The sequence below is a fragment of the Rhea americana genome, unplaced genomic scaffold (genome assembly GCF_003343005.1).
Source record: "Rhea americana isolate MKP2758 unplaced genomic scaffold, rheAme1 scaffold_26, whole genome shotgun sequence".
NCBI classification, from domain to species: Eukaryota; Metazoa; Chordata; class Aves; order Rheiformes; family Rheidae; genus Rhea; species Rhea americana.
In genome coordinates this window covers 6,830,607-6,844,982 of record NW_028186379.1, presented here as the reverse complement: position 1 = coordinate 6,844,982, position 14,376 = coordinate 6,830,607, and the positions used below count along the sequence as shown (strand labels likewise).

The following is a 14,376-nucleotide window of genomic DNA, read 5'->3' as shown; positions in this document are numbered from 1 at the left end:
TCTGATGATAGGAGTTAAACTCTTTATTCCATTCAGAGGCATCTGGAAAGTGGAGCTGCATTGGGGGGCACATTACAGATGAAAAATGATCCATACGTTGTGGATATTGAAATCATTTACAGTATTTACTTTCTAGCTATTCCCAAATACTCCAAATTACCAAGTCTCAATTGAAAATAAAAACATGATTTACCATACTAAGTCTAGAAATTTAAGAGAGATGACAGTATTTAAATCAGCAGATGTAAATGCAGCGCATATTTGTAAAGTAACTTTTATGGAAAATAATGAAGTCAAATCCTTCTCAAATATTAAGAAAGGAACGTCAGACTGACTTAAGCCTCAACAAAAATTAAAATGCTATGTCTTTTCATACTTCAGTAATTTTAAATTCATTGTAAGAAAAAAAAAACATTATCCTAAAGGCTAGATGAAGATCACTGTCAAAAAAGGAAAAGAAACTCATTTTTCTCTGCTAAAACTACAACATAAGTTTGTGGCTTTTAAACCAATTAGTAAAGAAGAGATGCAGGAAAAAACACTTCAGACCATTTTCAAAATTATCTAATCTGTACAACAATGATCTTTGGGAAAATTATCTAGTCTATGTAGTAATGCCTCTATTTCAACATGAACCTAAGAGGTAGATAACAAAATGATGAAACAAATGTTTTTGCTCGTTGTGCCCCTCAAATCAGTGCAGCATGGTGATTCTGATCATCTCATGCACAAAAACATCACAAAAAAAGGTTCAGAGGTAATAGCATGGCTCTGTCGACCACACACATACAGGCGCGCACGCGCACACACACACACACAGCAGTCTTTATGCACCATGTGTTGCCACATTTTTTTTTTTTTTTAAACTGAGGTAGACTGAAGTTTATTGTAGAAACTTGAATGTGTCACTATTACCACAATCATCATTCAAATTACATTCGGAAACTAAAAAATTTGGTAACTTTCCTGTTATCCCTGCCTTTTGACATTTTTTTTCCTCCTCTAATGGTTGGTTGCAGAACGTGCATAAATCCTGCTGCATCTATTATAAGCCAGGCTAGAGAGGTGGTTGTTTTCTTTTTTCTTGTAATAGTTTTTAAAACCTTCAAAGTGGCTTAGTGTGGCCCATAACAGCGGCTGGATATGTAAACTTAGCCTTTCGTTATCTTTCAACGTGATCAAACACTGTTTGACCTTCCCCCCGTTGTGGTAACTGAAAGCAGTATGATGTGACCTGCGGAGAGCAGAGGCCCTCGCGGCCTCGGAGACGCTCCCGCGGACCAAGTGTTCTATCAAACTGAAGATGAAGCTTGCTCTTTGAACAAAATGGCAAAGTCCAAATGGGCTGCAAATGGTTAAATGTAGCATTATTAGGTAGTGATGGTCAAAGGCACAAAGGGTTCATGCATTCAATCAAGTAGCACAAAAAAAAAAAAAAAAAAAAAATCAGCCTCTTGCAGCCTTCTAAATTTTTCCCCCGACCCCAGCCTCTTGCCATCACTTCCTTGTCCTGTTCCCAAAAAAGTACCGTCACAAACTTTTTCATCCCATCTTAAAAGAAAACTAAACGGCATTGCTGCTATCAGAATGTTGGCATCATTCACTATCTTTTGAACATTCACTGAATTTTTTTTTAAACAAATGATGGTGTGGAAGCCCTCAGAAAATCTGAGGCTATGTTTCTTATATCCACCTTACTCCCATCAGCCAGCAGCTAGAAGTGCTCTACTATATTTTTTCCCGATAAGCCTGTAGTACTCCTGGCTGGTGGCTGATCAAATTTTAGTTTTTTTTAAAAAAATAAAATGCTCAAGAACTATTAGCTTTATAAAGTATACAAAATACCAAAAAAAAAAAAAAGAAAAAAGGAAAAAAAAAGCAAAAAAGGAACAATTTCTCATTGAGGTACTAAATGCCTGAGGTAGTTTAGTAAAATGCATATTTATCTTTTTATGCCCTGGCCAACACCATTCAACACTTCCCTTAGGTTATTCATGGCAGTGTTATGTAAAAATGCAACCAAATTCTTTTTAAAAAATGCCACTTGTTTCAACACTGGGACTAACACTTAAACTCTTGGCAATACCCTTGCTCTAACCCTAGCCCACCCATGATCCCACCCTCCAAATGTTTCGTTTGTTTTTTGTTTTTTTTAAATAACTGGACCTATAAGAGCAATGCCTTTTTTTTTGTTTGTTTTAAACCAGTGAACTCAGAAGAGAAAGCTTCATTAAACCAAGTTCTAAAATTGTTGGGGAATAATAAGAACAATAAAAAAGACTAACAAGTTTATGTTAAATTGTGAGAATAGAACAAAAGGGAAGTGAAGGGGTCCTTATTTTAAAGCTGGGTTTCAAAAGTTTGAGAGAGCCTAAAGAATACATTCTCAGAGACAGCGTTCAACGGTTGCCTGGTCCTCGAACAGGTGATTGGCTTGGTGGATCTTCTGCATATAACTTCAACGGGCGCTCGCCACCCGTCTCTCTGTTGCACAGTCTGTCTTTGGTCTGGCATCTGTCTCTGACGGGCCATTTCCTAAACCTTTATTTTCGTCTTGGCTGAGGCTGTCCACTTTGCAATGTTTTTTGCTGTTGCTGCTGCCTTCTTACCTGAGCCAGTATTTCCTGAATTTTTCTCTGAGCAAGCTGAAGGATACAAAGGAAAAGAAACAGTCCATGATGTTGCCATGCTGCAGTTACTGCTATTTACAAAAGACTTCATAGATGCTCCTGGGATATAAGGGATCTGGAGTAACTATTTTTTCTACTATCAACAGATAGTAGAAACAGATGACCCATCACTTGGGTTAGTGCTAATGCGTGACAATTTTTAACTTTTCGTGTTTTTCCACCTACCGTAACTGCCTGCATGGTTAGTTTTCCCCATCTAAAACACAGAGATCATGAACATAGGAAGATGACTACTAAGATTAAGACTAATTGAAGCCTGACTAATGGACATTTTAGGCTAACTCCATTTTATGCCTCTGGACATGCTAATATTTTATCAGAACTACTCTTCTATTGGGCAGCTGACACACTGGAGAATCCAGAAGATTCAGTCTTGCAGCATGTATCTGCACTCAAGTCTCATTTCTGAACTACAAGTCACCTGTAGAACAACAAAGGAATCAATTTGAACTAAAAATTAAGTAGGGGAAGGAATCTCGYGATCCTTTTCCTAAGGTACTAAATCAGCAGATTGGCACTGTTACAACTTTCAAAGAAAAAGAAAACCCAAGTTTGACTAGACTGCAATTCAGATGATAAGAGGCATAGGCCATCTCATAGTATTTGTGAGGAAATCCACAGACAYACACAATTTGTCCACATCTCCCAAAGCCTAAACACACTGACAAGAAGATATGCAAAAAAAGTTTGTTTTATACATGAGTGCAATATTGCTAGAAGTCTTTCTCATAGGTATGAGGAAAGTTTATTTCAACAAGACAATTACAGAACCCTGGCAAGCAGCACTTTCCATACCCTGAGTACAGGCCTTCTACTCCTTGCCTCTGGAAGTGGATATAAAACACAGGTCATGGAAACATCAAGGTAATAAAAAAAAATAAAATAAAAAATAAAAAATTATTCCAGCCCCTCCTACCTGGCATGCATAGAAGTGACCAGTTATTTTCACAACCACCTGATCATTTTCATCAGGTGTCTGGTCACGAGGGACTACAACTTCTGCACTTGTCAAGTTCTGAAGCTCATTTACCTATAAATAGACAGGAGAAATCAGAAAAATTAAGTAATTTAAAGAAACAAAAATCCCACAACAAAAAAGCCTCCAAGATCAAGAGTTGCTGAGCATAGAAACAGCATCCTCAAAAAAAAAACCCACACACCCACATACAGACACACACAACAGAAACCATCCTCATCTAGCAGTGTACTTTGCAAGATGAGATGCTTGTCTTGCTAACATAAATTAGCACCGAGTTCCCCAGTTTGTAAAAGTGCTTCAAAGACGCTAAATGCAACACACAGAAGGTGTTAAATACATCACTTAAAAAAACAGATAGATGCCACAGTTAGTCAGTGTTTACAGTTGAGTTTACAAGTTTAAGGTCAGAAAACTCGTGTCATGTATAATGTAGAGAAGAAAAAATTGTTAAATGTTTGTAAGTTTTTCCTCAAAAAGCCTCTGTAAGATAGAGAACTCAAAAGAATGAGAAGCATCCAAATTATTTTCAGCAGCCTATCAATTGTCATGTTGTTAGATACAGATAAAGTTGGGACTTTTTCTCATTTAGTATCGGCTAGCTCTTGACTTAAAAAGCATATGAAAATACTAAAGGAGAACCAGTACACTTGCAGGACTGAAAATCTCAGTGATGTTATCCTATGCAGCAAGCTCAGCCAATGGATGTCATCACTTAAAGCAATTTTACTTTTGGTTGTATATTGAGGTCTGAAGAGGCCGAAAACATCCAAAMTACGATCTTCTACCATTTATTCAGAACTTACGCTTTCACTCAGTTTTGGCCAGTAATGTCACCTTCGTATACATTGAGTATATTTTTAATCAAGTGAGATTAATGAAATCTCTGCAAAAACTGTCAGAGGGTTCACAGAAATAGGTCTGAAGTAGAAATGTATTAATTCTAAATGGAAGAACTAAATTTCTGTTAAAGAGGCTCTGCAGATCTGATTGGTATTACCTATTTTCATTAGACAATTTCTTTTTATGAAATAAAGCATTCTATGAGATTGGCTCCTATCAATTTGGGGCTAATATGAAGGAAAAAWTAACATTTACAATTAAGAAAATAGCATCAGCTTTAAAAGAACTTCACAGGATTAGCACCTAATTAGCTAAATAATTAATCTTTATAGGTGTATATACACACCTAAATAGGAAACATAACTGAATAACACTAAAAGTTTTACTTCAACTACTTACTGTTTTGCCTCCTTTACCAATAACTCTACCAGCAGCATAGGATGGCACTTTTATATGAGCCTCAAGTTTCACTTCTTCTTTAGGTCCAAAGAAATTTTCTTCTTTAAGTTTTCCATAGATTCTCCCTTGAGCCTGCAAAAAAATATTTTCAGTTGAACAGTGTGCTTACTGAAATCTAGTTAACTTTAAAAAATTCCACAGAAATAAGAACTCCAGTATACAACCCCGATAAAAAGTTKTCCTCAATAAATACAATAGTTAAGTTTCTAAAAGTCTTTGTATCAACTRCAAACCCGGTTACCAAGGAACAATTCAGAGATTATTATTATTCTGTTTTTCAGTGAAAAACTTTACTTTACTTTACTGCTTTTAAAATAAATTGTTACATTTCTGTAGAGGTAAAGAGTGGTAGAGAGAACTGTGTGGCTGAATTGTGTTTTTATTACCATTAGCAGCACAGAATGCATTTAATTGGTTCAAAAAAATATACACGTATACATGTATACGTATGTATATGTATGTAYGTGTATATTTTAGGATGCTAAAATAAGTCATGAAATGAAGACTTCATTTACAACAAACTGCATACTTTTATACTCAGTTACAACATTTTGTTTTWAAAAAAAGTCAGGGCTTGCTCAGTTTTCCAAGGTCGAAAATTAAATCTGCATAGATCCAAATGGCACCTGGGGAACAAATGTTACTTAAACAGGGGCAGCTCCCTGTTCTGAGTGGGGGGAACATACAAGYGCCAGGGAGCAAGAAGAATGTCCACAGAGACCAGCTGCTGAATCTCACTGATATGCCTCCTTCTCCCCTCTGCATCCCCCRCCTTAAAAAAAGATTTTCTTTCCTGYCAATTCATCAACAAATTCTTAAGAAAAGATACACCAGATCTTCTACTCTTTGCATATCTTAGTCATATCAAAAGGACAACTCCATTGTGACATTGAGAAGAGATGCTCTACAAAGAGTATAAACCTATGACCACAGAATTTTTCCAGTTCAGAGACTTCATTGCCTTGTTTAAATCACACACCCGCCGGCCCTGTCACTGCATGCACCCTAAACGCAACCTTCTCGCATGGCACTGCTGCAGTGCAACATGGAAAGTCCAAAAAGATAACATGATACAATAGCTAGTAGCAGCTTATTTTACCTCAACCTTTCCTCATTCCCTCAAGCTCACACAAGCTTATACTACCCTAGAATGGGCAAAGACTGAAGACATTTTGTGATCTTGGAGCTGAAAGTACTCTGTACTTTAAGTAAGACTCCACCTGAATAGTATGCAAATCCTCAGTGCATGGCTTTGACCTAGGTGGTGGGATACTGCAGGTAGTGGGAGGAAGCTATTACCCTGTCACAGAGGAGAAAAGTTGTCTCTTTCCAGTGAGGCAAAGGACCATCCAAAAAGCTCAGTACAAATACTGCATGCTGGCACCGTCAACAGCTCTAGGACCAGTGGTGTTCTGCTCCAGAAGTACATTCAAAAGGGTTTGCCAAGAGCAGATAAGATGCTTCTTCAAACCATGGTCTTGAGCTGGACTGAAACTATTTCCAAATTTGTTACAAAAGAAAGAAAATTGCATAGCCATTTTCATCTCCAAATATTTCATGCACATAACACCTCTGACAAACTGCTCAGGCTGTGGGGCTCAGTTGGAGAGGTACTGCATCACTGCTGGATTACAAAGCAAGGTGGTGCGTTGTTTTTAAAAAGGTTTGGAGTGTTGGAAATAGGTCTATGATCTTTCAGCTCTTTCGAAGGTCTTGAATGACAAAGAAATGCAACTCAAATGGGTTGTACCTCCTTTACTGTGAACAGCAGCTGAAATATGCTGTCTACACTGCATTGCACTTCCGCTGCACGTGTCCCAGCTCTGAGGCAACACGATCCTCTCCAAATATCAGTGTCATGGGTCACGCCTAAACTCTGCAGAGCTTACAGTCAAAGCTGTAAGCAGTGGCATATTCTCCACCTTCTTCCAGTTCCCTTGCTAGTAGGGAGTCCTGCACCACAACTTCCTCAGGCTACTGCAGCTGCAGATGAAAGGGGTGCAGCCACCGCAGCTACCACCAACGTGAATCAGACATCAGCTCATCAACGTGGAGGGGCACAAGCAAGCAAAAACCTCGAGCAAGTAGAGCTTCTAAATTACACTTTACACTCAATAGCTTTTCAAATCAATATGGTAAGACTTCAAAATGAGCAATAATCCCAAATTCATCTAGATCGCTATTACTACTGCAGCATACCTGTCCTGATACTTCTCCAGATCTCCTAAAGAAATTCATGAAACTGATTCTAGATATCCCTGAAGCTTCTACACCTTCTACAACTGCATTAGAAGATGCACTGAAGCAAAAAATACAAAGCTATGAAAACAAGAACAGGCAATACCAGGAGGTGAACTCTCAAGTGACTTCCTACCTGCTTTGGGCCTCATCTATGAGGAAACTAGGCTGCTGCACTGAACCATCTGTATTACTCCTAAAATGATCAACTCTTTTTGAGGTAATTAATCCCTTAGCACTTAAGGCAGAAGGCCACTCCACAACTTGATTTGAACAAAAAACAGGATAATCAGGTCAGAGTACCTCCATGTAATTGGAGTGGAAATACTATAAGAAGCCTTGCGGTTATCTGCAGAGCTACCCAAAAAGCATTTTCCGTCTGGGACACAACAGTAACCTGGGGAGACTCAGTCTTTCATCTTGTCAGCTTTGTTATTTCAATTAAATGGACTCAAATTTTGCTTACATTAAGACAGGCTAGAAAGACTGAACTATTATGCTCATAGGCTGCAGGGAAAATGAGGAACGCAATATGGTTACATTTTCATGCTAGATTTGATTCTACCTTACATAAAACTCCCACCAACTTTAAGGAAACGGCCTCTGATGATACTGTACTACTCATCTATTCATATGAGATTCCTTTGGGCAGAAGGAAAGCAAAAATCAAGTATCTACTAAAATTCTGTCTAAAAAAGTACTTAGAACCAAGTATTTCATTTTCACTAGAGCCCCTTATAACCCAAAGGCCACTACAGACTGACAAGTTTTTATATATTTTACCTTGAACTGAGCTTCTGGAGGTCCAGTGATGATAACCATTCTCAGCTTGGCATCTGGTCCTTCAGCAGGGGCAATCTGGAACAGATAAACATAGCTTTCGGTAGCTTTTTTTGGAGGAATAGTTTAAAGTCACCTCCCCCCCATTTCAGTCTCACATTCTGTTTAAGAGTGAAAAATTATTCGCTATAGCAGTAGCATTACACTTCAGTCATGATGAGTTTGTTCTCTTTAAAGTGCATTAATTAGCTATAATATGTAGAAATGGGGTAAATCATAAGCAAGTTTTCTTCTGAAAATTAAAGGCACAGTTACTCATCTGCAGATGGCAAAGTCCCACAGCAATTTTCATGTGGCTATAAATGATGCAAGACACGTAGCTTTCAAACAAGTCTGCTTAATAGACAGAAACTTTTATCCTCATCCACTAACTCAAAGTCTTTCTAACAAGCATGTGCCCATTAGCCAAAGTTTGCATCTGTCTCCCTGAAAGCAGAAGGTCACTTTACTATTGTAACTAATCATATTCGAAATATTTGTCCACACTGGACAACAATTTCGCAGTTTCCAGTTGCTTTGTATCTACAGAAATTTGTGCGTCCCAAATAAAAATTAAGCTCCACCGCAGTTGAAACAGAGACGCCTGTAGGGTCTCTGGCAGTTCATGTCACCACAAAAGTAAGATTTCTGTGGGTGTTGTTCTCAGACTCCAGTGCCATTAAATAATTCACACTAGCCTCTGACATTCTGTATGAATCTTTTGTTTATCACAACTGACATTTCCATTGTTGCATCTAGTATTACATAGCCACTGTTGAACAGGCAATATATTAAACACTACAGTATTTCATCTTGGCTGTTGGCATAGGGATGTTTTTCATATTTAACAGCTGTAGTTTATTTCAGACAAATTACCAGTCRCCATGTATCACTGCCACTATAGAATTTTGCTAACCAAAGTTCATATAATTATTCATATTGTGTATAGTGCATTCTCCACCTTAGGATACCAGTTATTTGCTCTGCATATTTATTTTTCATATGATTTCTGTTTTCCAATTTGCTTTATATAAGGAGACATTCATTTTACAATAGTACATTTACTAAAATAACAAAATACARTGTTGCAGTAAGAGCAAGAAAAGACTTAATCCATTCATTATTTGGAACATACAAATATTTTAGAGGTGCAAAATTTCAAGGGACACTTGCAGTCAGCTGACCAAACAGAGCTCAGCCTGATAATTTCTATTTGAGTACAATGAACGTTGCAGTTTGTCTCTCAGTCACGTTTTCTTTGTGAATACCTGCTCTTTTATTGAAATTTTAGGAAAAAATTTCCATTAAGTCTTCATTGCATCTTTGTTTCTTGCAGAAATATAAATGTTCTGGGCCATTTCTTGCTTTGCTTTTATCTTAGCACATCCTGTTCTCTTCTCAACAGCTGGAGTAAAACATAGCTGATGGCTATGAAAGAAACATGCACTGCCGACAGTAACCTTTTGATAGCTGAAGGAGCAATTTAAGAAACCTCAGTGCTAATTTAGTCTATCTGCTCTTTGAAACAGAGGTTATATACACACAAATATTACCTAAGTGGTGAATTTTTAACTTATGAGAGAAATAAATTTCCATTGCTAACTGGAAAACAATTATTCTTCCATACTCTGAGAATGGAACCACTAAAATACCCAAAACCTGTAGCACTCATACCAACTCCTTCAGAGACAGAAAGAGGTGCTCCAACCATCATTTACCAGCAGGAAAGCCCAGTGGTTCCCTGCGGGTGCCAGCACCTTGGTATGAGCTGGGCATGCAGTCCACAAACCTCTGCCTCAGAGCTCCTTGGCCAAATCACTTCACCTACTTGAAATTCCTGCCAAACCTGCACTGCCAAGCAACAAACCCAGCACAGGAACCCATCTCAAATCRTCAGCAGCCACATGCAGCTCAGAAGCCACGAGCTGGACATCACAGCCTTATGTAGGACCTCTACCAAGCTGCAATTTTAGTCTTATTTTATGACTAACCCAGTTTCCTCAGATCCACAAAGCTCAGCACAGGCACAAAGAAAAATGCATATGGACATAAAATGTTTTCACATGCAACCATCTTGTACACAACTTAAAACAAGCTCAGAAAGCCATGAAGGGAGASTTACTTCTTACAATATACAGCGGAAAGTATGATTACTAGTTTGGCAAGATGAAAGTGATCCAGGCAGCACTCCCTCCAACTTTTAGCTAAAAATACTGATTCCTTAATGATTCATAATTTATTATTTTGCTCAGAAGTTACAGTAAAGTTTGCTTGAAGGACAGGTGGTCAACATGAAGGACATTTAGAAGTTTTAAGTAAGTTTGAACCAACTGTCACATGAAACATTTATTCTCAGACAAAAGCAGAGCGCTTTTGTGCATGTTGTTGGGTCAGATTATAGTTTAAATTAAATTTTTATTCTAATTGATATGTGACATGAAATCTGCAGTTTCACTATTTAGTAAGTATACTCTATATCTGCACAGTTCTGTTAAGATTTAATACTACTTCCGCAAAAGTCTCTGCTTTCTTCCTAAAGATGACCAGAGCTTTAACAAACTATTAACTGAATTTCAATTAATACAGAAATGTTGTACGTGTCAGGTTCAGGGGTGCCAGTCAGCACAGGAAGCCTGTGGTCACTGTTAGCCAGATGCATGAGAAACACGAGCAACTACCTTTCCACTAAAATGTCCTCCAAGGACTAACTAAAGAACTAGTTTGGACTGGTTCTCAGAGGTCCAGGTTACTTCACATTTCTCTCTCAACCTAGCAGTACCTTTCCTATGCTACCTAATCTATAGGTATGACCTCTGGAATGCACACTCCAGTACAACAAAGATTTCATTAAAAAAAACACACCCACAGTCACTACTACTACCACATCCACACACCCACACCAACACCTAGCACTTCCTTCCATTCCTTCCACTAAAAATATCATCCTAGCGCTCTACCACCGTAAACCCTCTGTGCTGTGTAACTCAATTACTTAATGTCTTGCTTAATAAAGGATGGAATCGAGCCCAAGGCTCTGGAAAAGCACTCCTCCTTTGCACTTACCATGGCATTACCAACAGGAACCCAAGGCCTTCCTTAAGCCAAGGAGATAATCACACTGGTTAACCCCTACACACAGCTAAGGAGCAAATTCACCAAGGAGCAATTTTACCAAGAAASACTGAACTTAAACTTATTTTCTTTTAGTTCATCTGCTGCAAACCACCTTGTTCTCATCTAAACGTGCGTTGACTACCTACCTCAAACCAGCTAAATAAGCTGTTGGATGTTAAACCATGGTGCTGAGATAAATGTGATGTTACAGAAAAGACCTACTCAGGAACTGAGAATATATGAGTGATTTTAAAATAAAAAGTACCTCAGAGTGGAGCCAGAGCTTAATATCTCAAATTCACCCATTTGAAACAGAGCAAGACAGATCCCCGTAGGAAAAGACTTTGCCTCGCATTTGTTTTKAGAAGGGGAACTCACTAGCCAATTTTCACTTCACCAAATGCAAGATGAAAGCCCTTAACCATTGCATCATTGAGACTTAAGTCTAAGAAATTGAGATCACTAAAGTAGTTTTCTTTGCAGCTTATATTTCACACCTCAGAAGACGTTTGAAAACACGCTTCTATAATTATCTTGTCTCGAGGAAGATTAAAAGATGATTTATAAACAAACGTATCATTTATCACATCACATTCTAAGCAGAGAGTGGAGGAGGACGTTCACAAAAATCCTGCTTGTGCAAATTTACTGAAAGTGTCACATAAAATAGACAGAAAGTTAGTCAGTGTAATAATACCTTAATAGATGCGCCTGCAAAACGAGAAAGTTGTTTGATGTGCTGTCCCTGCTTGCCAATAATAGCTCCAACTGCCAAGGCTGGGATGAACAGATGAACAGTCTCAGACTCGGGCTGTTGCTGTGGGGAAGAAGGAAATATGCAGTGAATGTTTTTGAACGTTATGAATCAGACTGACAGGAAAACTGGTATGGAACAAGCATGCATGGAAATGAGGGGGAAATCTTAGGATGCCCTGTGAAGTCCGAATATTAAAGGTCTGGCTTTTTCTGAAAAATCATGAAATTCACATAACATGAGAGGAAAATTTGAGCCAAAAGAGGATTCTTGTATCTTTTATCAAATAGTTGCAATTTTAATGCTGAGAGTTTAAAAACAATTGAGCTGTTGCTTCTTCAAGAGAAATTCATTCTTACCTGTCACTACCTCAAAGCTTTTCCACATGCAAGACTCGGCAGATGAGACTGCTACAAGTGAAGGGGCTACAGCTTAAGTAGGTAAACTATTTCCAGCTTTCCTAGTTACTTTTTAATAGTAGGCTGTGCGGAGAACTTCGCAGAAAGCTTGAGAGTGACATAGATGTTATAGTTTCCTTTGTGTGGGAGTGATCTGGAATGATAGCCAGCCTGAAAATTGCCAACGATTCCTCTTGTGTAATATTATGTAACAGTTGGATTCTTGGCAGCAAGCCTAAAACAGGCTAGTAAATTAAATGTAGGATTAAGAGTTTTTGAAAGTAAGAGGACCCTGATATTGAGCCCAGTGGATATCAGGCATCACCGCCGTTTTCTATTACTTTCAACCAGACACCCCAGCTGGAGAACGCAGTATAGCACTTAAGATCCTCTTGATGTGCTGGGTAGCAATGATCTAAGCACAGGGTTACTTACACTGAGATAAATCATAACCATTTTACCAGCCTCGGAAGCAGCTTCCAAAGAGCTTGTCTCGGACTAACAGAGCACCCACTGCACCACGGTACCATTTACATCAAGATCACTTCTCAAAAGCGTTTCACACAAGACCTTCTTGGATCTAGGAGGCATTTAAGATCRCCTTTAAAACCTTTTTCCTCTATGTAGCTATGCTTATGTATTTTCAAAATTGATTTCATTCATCCTCAGCAATACAAGGCCAACAACTCCTTTTCCTACAAAGGCATCTCAAAAAGCACACAGCTACAGGCACTATATCTGTGTCAGCTGAGAAGAGCGTACCAGGGAGTACCACTGAACAGAGCACATGGAAATCACTACACTCATTTAGCTTTGTTCTCTGATGTGTTTTGGTGGGGATACAGGCCCACATATGCTCACTGAAGTGTTTTTTCCTGGGATATTCTAAAAAAAAAAAAAAAAAAACTATATGCAACACACAGCAAAAAGCAGCTGCAAACCTAAAAAAAAGCCATTTAAACTTATTTTTACTTTTAAATTTCAGCAACTTCTTTCAAGAGGAAGCAAAGTCCCATGGCATTAACCATAAACACATCAGAGCAAAATGCTTCTTTCCAAGTTTTACCACTTTGTTTTTGGTGAATGTAAGGTAACTATAACCTCAGGGAAAAAAATTCCAGGCACTAATCCATGGACCAGGTGAAGAAATCCCAAAACAGGATATTTAAAATAGAAACACATTCTGCCAGTCACCTTAGGTGATCGCAACAGCTACCCTGCATACAAGGCAACAGGATACTCTGAGGTTTTTGCCAACTTATGTCCACGTTTTCCCTGGACATGGGTCCCAGCCCCCCCAGGATCCAGCCTCCCTGCTCCTTTTGGGCACCTCAGAGCCAGCAGGATTGTAACTCCGGCTGATTTTCCATGCAGGGAGCAGGTGCCTGACCTGACTAACCACAGAGCCATGCAAATGGCAGCCCTGCAAGAAGACGGAAAGCAAGAGCAATTAGATAAGGGTATGGGAAAAGGTGGGAACACTCCGTTTAATCTGCCTACGGATCAGTTTAAAATAATCCCCAAACTACACCCTGAAACTGCGTATTTGCAATAAAAGATACTAGTCACTGCAGTATATGTGTTAAACCACTTTGCAGAAGATTAGTCATTTTCTCCTCTTGTAGCAAACACCCTGTGAGTGTACTTATAGTAAGTTCTTTTACACTTTCATCATGAATCCAGCTATTTGGAGACATTACTGAAGATGCTCAGCGACCTTATTGCTTGTGGTAAGGTCACTTCTGAAGTGACTGCTTCTGAACGGATACAAATTCACGAGACATTTGCTTGTTCCAGTTTTGCTCCAAGGACCCACACCAACGGCGCCCAGCGAGGCGGCAACACGGCTTTCCTACCCGACGCCACGGGCTGAGCCGCCCCGGCTCGCTTGCCTCGGTGGCCGCTACCTCCGGCCACGCGCTCCGGCTCATGCAGAGCTCCACTGCTGCTTTCTCCCCTCCTATACACAACCTCAACCGCTCTCCTCCAGCTAAGCTTTGAGTTAATTCATACAACATTGCTGTAAGTCAACCACATGACTTGGTTTTCAAGAATTTACACAGCTTCTACCTAAAACCACCTCCA

General features: G+C 39.0%; 1 protein-coding gene across 1 annotated transcript in view; it reads right to left on the bottom strand.

Moving 5' to 3' along the window:
- IGF2BP3 (insulin like growth factor 2 mRNA binding protein 3) overlaps positions 1 to 14,376 on the bottom strand; it is a 121,263-nt gene continuing 106,887 nt past the window's right edge. The window contains exons 11-15 of the mRNA XM_085307628.1: positions 11,837 to 11,956; positions 7,990 to 8,064; positions 4,909 to 5,040; positions 3,607 to 3,720; positions 1 to 2,645 (exon numbers count right to left, since the gene is read on the bottom strand). Coding sequence (XP_085163754.1) covers positions 2,544 to 2,645; positions 3,607 to 3,720; positions 4,909 to 5,040; positions 7,990 to 8,064; positions 11,837 to 11,956 — 543 coding nt within the window. The 3' untranslated portion in view covers positions 1 to 2,543. The remainder of the gene's footprint in view (positions 2,646 to 3,606; positions 3,721 to 4,908; positions 5,041 to 7,989; positions 8,065 to 11,836; positions 11,957 to 14,376) is intronic.